At 43.6% G+C, this 14,605-nt stretch overlaps 1 protein-coding gene across 2 annotated transcripts in view; it reads left to right on the top strand.

Moving 5' to 3' along the window:
* The window catches only part of LOC144114049 (uncharacterized), an 84,841-nt gene that overhangs the window by 39,523 nt on the left and 30,713 nt on the right, over positions 1–14,605 (top strand). Inside the window, exons 10-14 of one of the 2 annotated variants that reach the window (XM_077647500.1) lie at positions 2,532–2,654; positions 4,889–5,069; positions 6,939–7,176; positions 7,566–7,675; positions 14,281–14,408. In XM_077647500.1, coding sequence (XP_077503626.1) covers positions 2,532–2,654; positions 4,889–5,069; positions 6,939–7,176; positions 7,566–7,675; positions 14,281–14,408 — 780 coding nt within the window. The remainder of the gene's footprint in view (positions 1–2,531; positions 2,655–4,888; positions 5,070–6,938; positions 7,177–7,565; positions 7,676–14,280; positions 14,409–14,605) is intronic. The other variant, XM_077647501.1, reaches the window with a different exon arrangement.

The following is a 14,605-nucleotide window of genomic DNA, read 5'->3' as shown; positions in this document are numbered from 1 at the left end:
TTCGGGGGCACTTTGCGAATGAATTGGTTAGGCCTAGTGCGAGTCAACCATTTGAAGGTCACGTTTTATTGTTGCACAGATGGCGCCTAGTTATAGATTCGCTCATGCAGGTATGGCGATTTCTGTGTTTATGGATCTTCGTTTTTGTTGGATGGTGCCATGTATCAAGACTTCTTTTGTGTATATTTTGAAAAACGCCCCATTTCCCTTATTCTTGCCTGCTCATATCGTGCAAATGTCTTGGTTCTGGCAGTCTCGACAAGGAGGCCAATTTAAATAGGTTGCAAAGCCTAAGCTCTAATGCAGCCTAGAACTAAGCGCCAGCGACATCAGTAAGGCTGCAGAACTGAAGCGCCAAGATGAAGTGTACGGACAAACACAAATAAGAGAAAAATAATTGGTTAGATATTTGCCATTTATAACAATTCAAAACATAATTCTAATTACATGTTTAAAAAATGTTTTAATTTGTGTACTTTTTGTTGAAAAGTGCATTTTTTTAAATAAAACAATATGCATATTTGCGTTTCCTCACAGTAGTGGTCAGCGGCTCTAATGCCATCCACCTTCACTATTCTGCGACTTGCTTGCCACTAGCTGCCACCGTATCTGGTCAGCTTGCTACTTCGTTGCGTGTGGCTGCTCGTCTTTTATCAGCGTTAATCTCAAGTGCTTGGTTACTTTTTGTTCTCGTACTATGTTCTTGCCAGCTACGTATGCACGTTTGTTTTCTGCCATACCAGCCACAGTTCTAGTCATACTGTTTTAACGTTGCTGCCTTTGGAAGGACGATGTGGTTTGAGACTAGTGCACACGAGCGAAGAACTGGTGCTACATAGGAAAGTGTGAAAGTGAGAACTGCGCTCCTGGCATTGCATTGCAATGATAGGGTTTTACGGTCACTTTGGTACAATGGTATGCCGTTTCCACTTTGTGCCTATACCAGCCAAAAATGTCTGTCCTCCATGTGTTCTGAAAAGCAGCCCTAATTTCATCGGGAAAGCGCAGCGCTATATACAGTACTCTTATGTCATTTATGCACAGGAGGCAACAAGTTCGTTGTCTGATCGTGCAAAGTTTAGTTCAGCAACTTGTTGTTGTGTCACTACTTTGAGTTGTGTGTGGTATGGTGTTCAACTAATAATTTGAATTTGTTTAAAAATTTGCACTGTTGTCTCTTTTTATGTGAGCTAAACTCAATCGGCACAATTCTTTCTCAGCCCACTGCTCGCAAACTCGGGTGTTCAAGAACTGCTCTCAAACACGGAGCTATAACTATTCCTATAACTGTGCCTCTTGGGCATAAAGACAAATAATTGAGCCCGTTGGTACATTAACACCTTGAACTACTAAAGATAGCATCAGTAGTCTGCTCTTGCCGTGTCTTATTTCTTCGTCGCCGTGTCTTCTTTCTTAGTCTGTCTCGTGTGCCGCGCTGAACCTCGAGACATTCGCGAATATACTACCCTCGCCAAAAATGTTGTGGCTATGATGGCACGCTTTTGTTTTTTAATTATGACATCATGGTTTAGTTGTCCGCACACTTCGAAGAGGGCGCTGACGCCACACCATAAGCTGTCATGTTTTGAACATATGGGCTTCCATGCAAGTAGCACTACCACTCTACATCTGCCTTGGTATTGATGCAATAGGCGTGCCTCAGTTTCTAATGCTGGCGCTTGGAAGCAAGCCTTGCATTATGTGCGAAAGGTGATCAGGTTGTATTAATACAAGTGGGAACACTTACAGCATCTTTTGTGAGGCATGGCGGGGCATGGATAAGTAGCTAGCATACATATATGGCCTGATTTGTGTTATTGTTCTATATTTATTGGTGCTAAAATTTATAAAACATAGCCAACATCCTGCAGTAGTGCACGAACACAATGAGCAGATGTGCTTGACTAGACCAAACTGATACTTTTTTCTATGGTACTTCCCGTGACTAGCAGTGGCTGCTGTTCTTTTCTGTTGAGTATCGAGAATGATGGTTTTTGTAGGTCATTGCTGCCGTGCTTGTTTGTATTTTGAGCGTAATATTTTACACTAGGCATTTTCAATATTTGTGCTTTCTTGGAGTAGTCTTTGCATTACAGCAAAATTTTTGAGTAGGCCTTTAAGATTCCTCAAAAGGGTATTAGGCTAGGTTATGGGGTAAAAGATATGAAAAACAAGGTTTTTGTGTATGCAGTGAGAGGTAATTTAAAGCATCCAGGCAAGAATTTAAAGCATTCTGTGCAAGATTTTGGAGGCAGGTGGTGGCTGTAATGTAGTGGGAACAGCTTCTGTGGGAAAGAAGGAAGAAAACATTTTGGTTTGGGAATGTGGTCTTGAAAGGACTGCCTGTCCTGTGTGATGAGCCATATTTTGTGAGTATAGTATTACACATGTAGTCAGGTGTGTAATAGAGTATAAAAACTTAAAAAGCGAGAAATAGTGGCTAAGCAGTGATAAAAGAAGTTCTGATGAATGTAGTGATGTTTTGCTTTCGTTTGCTGTTCTACATTGTTTTTGGGTTGACTTTGCTGCAGCAGCCACCCGTGGGAGGACCACTGCGCTTGTCAAGTGTGTCATCCCAAGATTCTGGCTTCACTTCACAAGATACACTTTTTCTGAGGCCTCCATCTCCTCGAGGAACCAATATGGTTGCCCAGGTGGGCAGAAATGCATTGCTGTCATTTTATGTCTTCGTTTCGGGGAAACAGTGTGCGGTTCTGCAGGCTTTGTGCAACTTTTATCTGGTATAGTTGAATCTTGATAATTCTAGCTCAAAGGGTGCTGAGTGTTGGTTAGAATTAAGTTTAGTTCAAACTAAAAGGAGCCTGATTGGAATTTGGGGAGAGGCACTGCATTTTAACGCGACATTAAACGCAGCGTTACGCAGAAAATCCGGTGTCAGCGTTGAGCGAAAAATCGCGGGCATGGCCCTGGCAGGTGGTCCCGAGAGAGCAACCTAGGAGGCAGGTGGGCCACCTAGGTCACATGACCTTGCGGCTTCCTCACAACCTGCTTGCCAGATAGTGAGCAAACTGCCCACCGTGGCAGGTGGCAGTTCAATTAAAGATTGGTTGCTCGGGAATAACAGCCTGGGCTGCACAAGGCCCACCGCTGGGAGCATCTGCCATCACAGGGCCATCGCTTAGCCGCTGCACCACTGCGCCAGGAGTGGTATGACTTCGAGGGATCTGTGATTGTAAAGTCGAGAATGACCAATTCTCCATAGAGGGTCATTAGCCCAGTAACACTACCGCGTTATACCCTTAGGGTGGAGCTTAAGTGTATCCTTCAATTTTGCAGTGAGCCACGCTAGAGGCTCTGGGCTCTTTCATGCATATTTGGCAACTCGGCACTGGGGGCAAGTGATGTGCAGTGGCCTTTGGCTTGTGCCAGTACCACTTCAGTGCCACTCAGCCTGCCATTTCCCCTTGGCCAACAAAGTAAATTGGTTGCTTTCTGTGACACACTTGCTGGAAAAGGGAGCGTAACATACCACATGTTCTGTATTTATTTGTCCGGGTTGCAAAAAATTCACACGCACAAACAGTCGGCCAGTTAGGACTCAACCACCGAACTCAAGGTAGTTTATTATAATCTGTGTTTTTAGAAAATAATTTAACATCAGAACTTGCCTGCATTTTCCGGAATCGGTGAAAAAGTTCAGCCGGCTGTGTGCATCAAGGCGAGCAGAATAGCTGGTTTGAGAAGTTGTGCCATCTGGCGAACTGCAGGCAACCAGTGTCAACCAAGAAGATTCCTCTTATTTGCTTAAATTTGGCCTACCAGCATTGAAAAAGCAGGAATGAAACTTTTTTTATATAATGAGGCGAGTTTGGAATGAAACTAGTACACCTCATTATATTTGGATGGAATTCCTCTGATAGTCCTTGCTACACGTCTCTAGATAGTTTATTGCATGTGACCTATTAATAACTCTGAGCCCATTTTGAATTGTTGCTCATGTATTGTAACAATAACTGCTAAATGTGTTTGCATAGGCCTACAGTGGTGCTATATAGCTTTGCTGTTTTTGTACATAAAATTCCATCCTTGCTGCATGCAGTAATGACCTAAGGGGGGACGCGGCAAATAAGCAGGCCAAACCTAATGAAAATTTGGCAGTTTTTTGTATGTAAGTAGTTTTACTTGTCTCCTTCCAATTAACCTAAACAACTGTGTGGCATTGCAGGAAAACAGCCCAGAGTACAAAAAATTTAACATTTCAGAATATTCGTATATTGAACAACTGTGCCACTCAACCCTTCAGTGTCCTCTAATGTATTGTAATAAAATACTCGTTTGCTTGCAAATAAGTTTTGAGGAGTGAAATAACACTGTCTGATTTCATGTTGCAGTACCATTATAAATCACTTTTTATAAAAACATTTGTCACTTCATTGTTTAAAGTACAGTTCCTTCCTTTTTGTCTAAATGGCTGTTGAGGTCACAAAAATAATATAACAGCTTCTTTGCATAATTAGAGCTTTGTAAACACACTGATTTAAAAACCTGTTGAAGTTGTTGCCTAAATAATTAAATTCTGGCTGATCTTGTGAAAGTAGCTCTAGATTTTGTAATGTGAATGCTTTTAGAGATACCCTAAAACTGTCTTTTATTTTGACATTAGCACAATCAGTTGCAACAGTTTTTGTGCTAACGTGCACTCCATGTGTGCACCTAATTTAATTCATTTACTAATGCCCAAAATAATTTAAATTGTCACATCTCCCCGTTATCTTTCTGGACATGATTTGTTGCTTTGCTCTCTTTTTAGTATCATTACCAGTTTCCGCGTGGCTGTGCGGTCTTTTTTGGCAGTGAGAGGGTTGCATGTGGTATGCAAAGGGGTGAACATGGCTTCATGGTGCTCTTTGTTGGTGGGGAGATGCAGGTGTCTGCAGGGGATGCCGGAATGTCATCGCTACCAGGTTGTGCCTCAAGCAGCCCATCATCACCATTTCCTACCACACCCTCCGTGACTTCCACTTGGCCAAATTTACAGGACAGCCTGCAATTTGAGCGAGCTATGAATTCTGTGCTGCGCTGCCAGAGGCCTCACACTATCTCTTCTGGTGAGTGCCTTCTTCAGGTTTGAGATATTTTGTCATGCCACATGATCTATTGGCCTTTGTGTTACTTTTGCACAGAGTTTCAAGGGATGCCATTTTTTTTAAATCAGATTTTTGCATTTTTATGCTTTTGTCTGACATTGCTAAAACTTGGGATGCTTTGCACAGTATAGTATACGTAGTTCTGTTTTAAGGGCGGATAATAATGTTAGTCATTGCACTGGTTCTTTTAGGTTGTTCTTGAAAGTACATACAGTATGGTAGAGTTAAAGGTGCACTAATGAGGAATCTGAACTCATCTTTTACTGCGGAAACTCGACCTACATGTTCCGAGCATACTTAGAAACTTTGACTTATTGTCCTGTCTGGCCAATTTCCCTAACTTAACGAGGGACGCAGGTCTTTGGGACCAAAAAATCGCAAAAAAATCTACTTTGCAATTTTGACATAGTTGGATATGTCTCATCATTTTCCATCTTAATTTCAAGTTTCATGGCTGAATACCGCATAGTTTATGAGAAATCGACACGCAAAGATGCAACTTTGACAAGAGAGCTCGCGAAAATCAGTTAGAAAATGCCCGTTTTGCGTCGCATGTCGCGTCAGAAGTAGCCGGCGCAGCGAGGTGACTTTCGTTTCCTTTGAAAGAGCGACGCCTCAGCTTTCTTTCCTGCCAGAACGAAGGGTCTACTGCGATTGGTCGCCGAAAAAAAGACAGAAAACAAAATATAAAATGCGGCAATGCTATTGGCTTTTGGACACCACGTGGCAAAATTCAAGCGCCTCATTGGCCGGTGCCATTTTTTTGAACGCAGCTCGTTCTGCGACGTCATTTTGAAAAAGACCACCGTGGCGTGAAACCGTATCAGAAGTTCGCAGCTTGCATAAGTTTGGGAAAAAACGTAAAAAAGGCCGCAGAAAGCAAGCGGAAGACACAAGTTCATCGGCAGTGATGTCAACCAGCAGCAGCAGAGTGCCTGAGCGTGGGTCGGCGGATGACACGACCTTGGCAGCCGTTCCGGCATTCGTTCCGAGCGTGGTGCACATCGCGGCTGCAGCGGATGATGGAGAGCCGGTGGATGGTTTTACTTCACAAGCCGTGATCGGAAGAGGGAATAACGAGGTACAGGAGTGTGATTCAGCGGTTGTGATAAGCGCTTCTTTACCAGCTTCGGCGTCCACCTTCGACACGGAGCAAATCATGGGCTCGGGCGAGATTGGCAGCAGCGGGTGAGAGTAGACACATTTCTGCCCCGCGCTGATCACGAGGAATTGCAAAGCCCGATGTTAAAATCGCCAGTTTGGCAGTAATTTCTGCAACCTAGCGCGAGATGTGGACGCTAGCGAACGGGCATGTAGATGCCAACCTGCCATTGCCTGCGAAGCTACCGACGTGGTCGTAGATTTGGTGGCGATCGACAGACTGCTTCACAATACAGTGTGCACCCTCGACCTCATTTTTGCAGCTTGCTAAGCGCCGGCAACAGCAAAAATGTGATTCAGACTATTCACTACGGGCCTTCTAAGCTGTTTGTTTCAGAAAATTGAGCAGTGATGTGCTTACACGGCTTCAAAATATTTCATTTCGTTTTTTGCGTTTTTCTGTTTCATTTTCTGCACCCCCTACACACTGCTGACAAGCTTTTCCCGGCTTTGGTTCGTGCGATTTTCACCAGTCTTGTTTTATTTGAAAGCTGAAAGATTGGAGCTTGCAATAAAACCATTAACAGCACTCTTAATAAAATGTAAAAATATTAAACAGCATAAAGAAAGATCACTTTTTTCCATTTAATATGCTGCTTTGAAATCATTATGGTGCGTTCCCCTCTCTGGGCTGCATTGTTCATTATGGTTCTTTTACATTTCTTCTAGCATACGAGCGGTCGGGCCACCAGGCGAGGCCTTTGCTCACGGCTGAGACCTTTCAGCCTCTAGAAGGCGACCTGTTAAGCAGCTCCAACCACAGTGGCAGTGCTGACACACTGACCTCCACCTCAGGTGACAGCTCTGACGGCCTGGAGCTGGCAGCCCAGCCTGCACCTGCAAGTGGTGCTAGGCCAAAGTCTCCCCAAACACCGACAAGAGGACCCCGACCACCTGTTCCCATTAGGCACGTATAGCCTGCTAATCCAGTGAAGTGCTAACTTGGGCTTCTTGGCACATGACGAAGTGAAGCAACACAAAGACAGGATGAATGAGAGAAATGCAATGCATACAGGCGCTTATTATCAATCATGTTTTATTGCCCTTCTGTGCTGAAATACTTAAGGAACGGAGTGGCACAATAAAGTGAAAAAACATGCAAGCAAAATCGCCACATCAAGTACACATGCTTGGAAGCAAGACATTCAGAAAGGTGCACAAATTCTTTATTGAAAATCTGAACAGAGAGAAAGCTTGAGCACTCGTTGCCCTTTTCAATTATGCTTAATGACCTGGCATCTCTCGGAAAGCAGCCTGCTGACTGTTGATGCTTACTGCAATCATTGTGCAATGCAGAACCTCATCGAGCACCAGCACAGCACCATCTCTGCCTGAGAAGCCAGCTCTTTTGAAGCAGGCAGCTGTGGCTACAGTTGGTGCATCAGATGTGCGGCCACTGGGTCAAGGTAATCTTGGTTTTATGTTTTCTTACTGCTACTAGACTAATCTTTAGGCATGTGCAAATAGTGGTTGTTTTGGTTTGAAGCGAATTCGAATCGAATAGTAATTTTCTTTGAATAATTTCAAAGCGAATATTTAGAATATAGTTCTAGCACAGAAAAAAAGGTTGAACGACACATTAGGAACTTTAAAAATCATGCTTTTTTCGAACACACAAGGCCATTACATGAAGAAAGAGAATGAATTGAATTTTATTGCAATCATTGAAACTGTGTCGACATTATTCACTCGGGATGAATACTTTCAGATTTCAAATACCAAACATTCGGTTCAAATATCGAATACTTCACTATTCGACCAAATATTCGAAATCATCGAATATTTGCACAGGCCTACTAATCTCAGTATAAAGATGATGTAGTTGCAAACTTATTTAAACCAACAATTCTGTATAGTTGGGATTTCCAAGTGAGTACTTCAAATAAGTATTTGGTTTTTAATAACCTATGGTGTAAGTCTAGCATGAAACTATAGCAATGTTTTGTAGTTGTTATTCTGTGCACGATGGGCACAACACCTGATATCTCATGAGCATGTGCTGTCAAGAACAAAGAACTGATGCGAGCCATGCCAAACTGCTTGCGGCTGCTACCAAATGGTGCAGGATGTATTATCATTGTGGTGCATTAATAATTTCTGTTGATTTGTAAGCTTCACAAGCCAAAGAAATCAGTGCAACATTGGCATACTTCTTATTGTGGATACGCATAAATTGACAAGGGGCAATGCATACTCAGAATTTAATGCATATTGTTTCTTACTGTGGTAGTGCAAAATCTTAGTTGTGTATGCTCACGATAAGTAGTATGCTCAGTGTGGATTTTATTGTGGCATGGATGGTTGCACAGCAGTAGTCTGTTCCACTTGCTTGATATGTTTATATAGAGAGCATTGTCCACTGTTGACACCTGTACATTGAAGGATGTGTTAATGACAAGTCTCTCTTGCCAATGTTTTCCTTCTGCTTGTTAGGAAGCTATCTGTTACGTACATGTGATTTTTGAGGAGTGTTGAATATCAAAAGAATATGTGTAGTTTTTTGTTAAACTATGAAGGGGAAATAAAAACAAAAGAATAAATTGAGTTTTGTTACATCAAGGTAATATATATCATGTTTATAGCTCTAAAGATTTATGGTGCTATTTCACACTAATTGTTGTGACTTAGCAGTAGGCTTCATATTATAGCTCAGATTTATACCTTGGATTCAAGTCACTTTGTCTCAAGCTTTTTTCTCGTTTTGCAGCTGATATCTTCATCTTGGTTATTGCTAAATGTGGATTTGTCTACTGTGCTGTAACTAAAACTCTAAACACAGTGCCTGCATTACTATGGACTGTCATGTGGTTTTTGTGCATACAAGGCTGATACATGTGGTTAACGAGAACAGAAAACTGTGCAAGTTGGACAGGATTCATCTTACATCAGCGCAATACACAGGATGAAGTGGAAGAAACAAGAGACAATACAGCGCTCGTGTCGTCTCGTGTTCGTTCCACTTCGTCCTATGTATTGTGCTGATGTAAGCTGATACATGGTATACGTGAATGGTTTGAAGATATAAACTAAAGTTAGAAGAAGGGCTTCAGTCAAAATTTCTGGAGCCCTTCACTACAACGTCCCTCATAGCCTGAGCCGCTTTGGGACATTAAACCCCCTATAAACCAAACCAAACTGTTTATGCGGCTGCAAAGTGCAGCTGAGCTTAGCATTTCCTTGGAACTGTGCTGTCCTAGGCGTCATGTCCATTTCTTGGTTTTTCTTTTCTATCTGCATGCTGTTTTTTTCATGTCTGTTTAATTATTTCTCTGATATTGCTCTGCTATTTTGCTACTGTGTGCTTCCCTTGCAGTCCATTGTGACTGCACATTCATTTTTAATTTTTAATTTGGAATTAGGCTTCTGCAAATAATGGTTTTTTGAAACGAATAGTAATTTTCTTCTAATAATGTAGAGGCAAATATTTTGAATAGTTTTTGGCAGGCAACATCATTACATAAAAAAATGAAAGGAGTACATAGAAGCTTTGTTGCACACAGTGGTGATATGTTTACCTTTTGCAGAAATGGCCATTTGAGATAGAGGGTGTCGACTTTCACACGGAGCTGACCCCTTTTGTGGGGTCTGGGTAGGCTTGGCCAAGCCATGGGTATTACGTGCCTCGTGCCGCTGCCCATTCCCGTCTGGACTCATGGAACTCTGTGTGTCAAAAAATGTCGACCTTTTTCGAAAAGGGCGATCCATAATTAGGGGAGTCAACCTGCAGACTGAGCTGACCTTTCGTGGAGTTTGAGGCAGGTTCGGCCGAGCCATGGCTATTACGTGCCTTGTGCTGATGCCATGACTCCGTCATGATTCCCACCGTGATTCGTGGAGCTCCACGTGTAAAAGAAAAAATCAGTTTGTACACAAGTCGGTGCTTCAACAGAAATTGGAATTGCACGTTGTACAGGGTCCGTTATGAAAGTAATGCACATTTTCTGGGAAAAATAGATTTATTGACCGGACCTGTACAGATGGTTAAAATTCTTCAAAATACTCTCCCCCTGCATCAGTACACTTGCGGAGACATGTCTGCCACGCCTGGAAGGCACCCTGAAAGTCCTCGACGGGAATATCTCTCAGGAACGCTGTAACATGCTTTTGGATGTTTTCCATGGTTTCCCGATGCTTTCCTTTCAGCGCTCTCTTCAGTCCTCTTCAGTCTAGGAAACAAAAAAAAAAGGCACACGGAGTCAAGTCGGGACTGTAAGGGGTATGGGGGACCACCAGGGTGTTGCTCCGGGCCAGGAAGTTGGTAACGGTGAAGGACGTGTGGCTGGGGGCATTGTCATGGCGGAGCTTGACCATGTCTTTGATGTCAGCCTGGCGTTTCAATCTCTTGAGCACCTCCAGGTAAAAGGCTGAGTTGGCAGTTCCTCACTGCGGTACAAACTCAAAATGGCTTCAAAGATGACAATGAGTATCATTTTGATGCGAGACTTGCTCATTCGCGCTTTCTTGGGGCACATGATTTTGTGTGGCTCTCACTGCTCTGCCTTTTCGATTCTGGGTCATACTCGAACATCCAGGATTCGTCTCTGGTTATGACAGAGTTAAGAAAGTCCGGCTCATTTTGAATTAAATCCAACAATTCTTGACAGTGCAAAACTCTGAAGTTCTTTCTGATCTTCCGTCAACACTTTCGGCACAAGCTTCGTGTAGACCTTGCGCATTTGCAGATCACTATCCCATGTACTGCAAATGTGGACTTGTGTAGGGTGTCAGCAATTTGCTGGATGCTCAATTGACGGTCGGAATGCAAAACTTCACTCACACGATCCACGCTTTTGTTGGTTCTGGTCGTTGTTGGGCATCCAGAACGGGGTTCGTCGGCGACCTCCTCTTGGCCTTCCTTGAACACCTTGTTCCACCTCCTGGACTGTGACCTTGAAATGCATTCGTCGTTGAAGGCTTCTTGAAGCATCTGGAATGTTTCGGTTGCATTATTTCCAAGCTTCACGCAAAACTTGATAGCGTATCGCTGTTCAAGCGAACGCTCCATTGCGCCTTGTTATCTGCTTACGCTGCTCGGAGTAAACTGGAGACCGGCTGCACTGGCAGGGCAGAACCCTTGCCACATTTCCTGACCGGTTTACCCCGCTGCCATGGATAGTCGCGTCATAATAAAATCATGCGCATTACTTTCATAATGGACCCTGTATATACCAGGCTCGGTCGTGCTGGTGGTCGCTTTGCTGGGCGAGTGGTAGTTAGCACGAGAACTAACTTCCGATTCTCTTGGTAACCTTTGGAGCGTGTGCATTGTGTCGGCATTGGAAACTACAGGACCATGGCTAGTTCAGTTTTCTACCCAGTCAGCCGAGCCGTATGCGAGTGGAAGGCATGAAAGTTATGCTGTTTTTATTGCCTCTGATCGCAGCTTGCCTCCAACTGCTGGTCTGAAATGCAGCGACAGTCTTCCGCTATGGTGGCTTCTCTGCAGTACCTAGGTGCAAAGGGGAGAGGCATTTTAAAGTAAACTGTTCTAACATTCATGCTGCCCGTTCCAGCGGGGACGCAACACGAAGAGGAGAAACACAGCTTCCACTTTGCAGTGCCTATGGGCGATGGGGTGGAACATTTAACTACGGCTGTGTGCTTACATACAAGCGGGCCAGGTCTTGGAAGAGCAGCAGAAGAGCAAGAATGTTGCGACAGCCAGCCACCGCGGTGGCTTTCCTGCAATGCAGTAATGCATCTAAAAACAATGCGGCAGAGAGAAAAGAGGGGAGTGCCATTAGGAGAACCGCCATTTGCAGGGTCATGGTGTGCGTGCGATATATTGTATGGTCTGCTGAATGTGGGTTCCATAAGCACAAACAGTAGTGCTGTACTTTTGCATGGGATTTTCAAAGGGATGTCCTGACTGTTCATTTTGAACTGTAATTCGATATACAGGAAAACCTCATTAACTTGAACTTCAAGGAACCGGAAAAAATGTTTGAATTATCTGAAAGTTCAAATTATTGAGCGACCCCGAAAAAAACTGTCAGTGACTACTCGTGTCATGGTAAATTTATTTGATGAAAGACTGGGAAATGATTGCCTGATTTTGAGATGAGAAAAGTGCAGCAATGACTAGTATTTTTGAAGTTCCGTCAATGCTTTATTGTGTGCATACTGTCGGGAGCTTTGAAGCAGAACTGCTCCAGAGTCGTAAGGCCTCTTTCATCCTTCACCATGCATTGCGGTGGAGTTCCACTGCTACTGCGGCGCACCCATCATAAGCAGCACCGTCACGTGTGAGGAGGCTTTACTGCATGAACCTTGCATGGCACATGACGAGAGCACAGTTTCGGCGCACTATGGAACCACACAGACGGAAGCAAAAAAAAAAAAACTGCTCGACGACGCCAAAACGGCAAGAAAATAAAAGGAGGGAAAGAAAACGCAACCGCTGAGATGGTGCTCAGCTGGTTTAGGTTGGCTGGCTAGTGCCGGCTGGTTGAGCCGCTCTCACTGCAGACTGGCGCGAAACTCGGGGAAAGCGAAACGGAAACTAAGCGGTCAGACTGTTCTTGAAGATGGCGCTGTGCGTTTGTCGTCGTGCCTGCCGTCGGAGGTGGGCGAGCGACTCTGCATAATAGAACTCGGATTTTGAGTATGGCTATTTCGACAATCTCTTGATGCACCTGGCATACTGGGACTCTGCCTCACTTCCGGAGACTGTTTGAATTAACTCTTTCCTTACCTTTGGGAAAATTACCATTTTCTGACGGTTTCAGTACATTTTTGTTTCTATAAAAACTATTGCATTCAAAATTTAGTGCAATACCCAAAAACAAAGCTAAATAAAGATGCTTTTAGGCATATAAGTTTAAACAAAAATTGCTTGTTGCAGCAAAAAAATTTATTTGCTAAAAACGAGGTTTTAGGGAAAAAATTGAACAAAGCTTGTAAAGGCATGCTTGTGTTTAAAAAAAAAATATTAAAAATTTTTTGAAATTTTTAGAATGTTTATTCTAATGGCCACTGTTTGCAAAACGACCGGTTCTATCTTGAATAGTATTCTTGCTACAAAACATTAACTGGAAACCCTATAGTTGTGCATTGGAGTGCGGTCGCCTGTATTTCAGGCTGGTTTTCGTCGTCACCGATGTCAAAACTGAATCATCTTCAGCATCTTGCAGCATCTTCAGACGCGTTGCTGCATGGGTCATGGATGAAATCACTTGTGGACGAAACGGTGTCCTGAGATTTGAGATATTTTAGAGCGCGCGGCGTGCATGCGGAGGCTGCCAAGCCACTTTGAAGGCACCGAGTCTTCGGAGTGCTTTCAATAAATGCTGCTTAGCAGGGGAAAAAAAAAACATCTGAAACTAAACTTTGGTTCTCCGATTACAAGCCAGACGCGCATCGTGCCTGTAAGCAATGCGGAAGGCTCCGAAGTCGAGTGGCAAAGTTGTCGTTAGTGGGCAACATGGCGGGCAGTAAGCGCAGTTCTGCATCTTCGTGTCTTCGCAGTGCGTTAGAAAGTGCCCCTCGCTGGACAAAAAATAAAACTTAATTTGAAACGAAACTTCAGTTGCCTGGCTACAAGCTGCATCAGCAGCATGGTCGTAAGTAATGCGAATGGTTCCAAAATCGGAGCGTGACATGATCTTTAGCTGGCTGACGATGCTCACTGGGCATGGTAGGGAAAGAGTTAACCTGTGCGAGACCCATAGACTTGCATAGGCATTGGCCAAGACTGAGCCGGCAGTTCGAATTATCCAGATTTGCTCGTTAATTTGACGTCAAATTAATGTGCTTTTACTGTATCCAGGTTCAATATATCCAGGATAGACTGTATTGTTATAGTTGCACGAAGTCAAGTGATGCTTGGAGCATCTCTGCGGTGCTGATTTCCGCGCACAAACTCCTTGGGCCAGGAAGTTTTCATTACTATAGTGCCTGTTCGCAGTGCACTGTGTTGCACAAGGTCTACTCATGAAAACTGAGTGCTACATTATTGAGGGAGGGCTCGTCGTACACTTTCACTAAGTAGTATGTTGTTTCTTCCTTGCAGTGACTTCTCAGCCTATATATGCTAATGCAGACGAGCTGGCAGTGGCAGCTTCAACCCTTCCAGGCACAGAATCTCCACCATTGCCACCTCCTCCTATCCAGGATTCATTACAAGCGATTTCATCATGGGTATGTGATTTGCTGGAAAATCTTGCTATATTGTGCCCCACACTGCATCTCTTCTGGCACAAAGTATAGTTGCAAAATGCCAAGTATGTGTGAGAGCATATGGGCACTGTTAGGCAGTGTAAGCAGACCAGAAATTAGACAAAGGTAATTGAAGAATGGTTTGCATAGAAACATTTATTAATTTATTAAGCGTACTG

This window comes from Amblyomma americanum, chromosome 1, assembly GCF_052857255.1.
Source record: "Amblyomma americanum isolate KBUSLIRL-KWMA chromosome 1, ASM5285725v1, whole genome shotgun sequence".
Classification (NCBI taxonomy): domain Eukaryota; kingdom Metazoa; phylum Arthropoda; class Arachnida; order Ixodida; family Ixodidae; genus Amblyomma; species Amblyomma americanum.
This window is presented reverse-complemented; position numbering and strand designations above follow the sequence as displayed.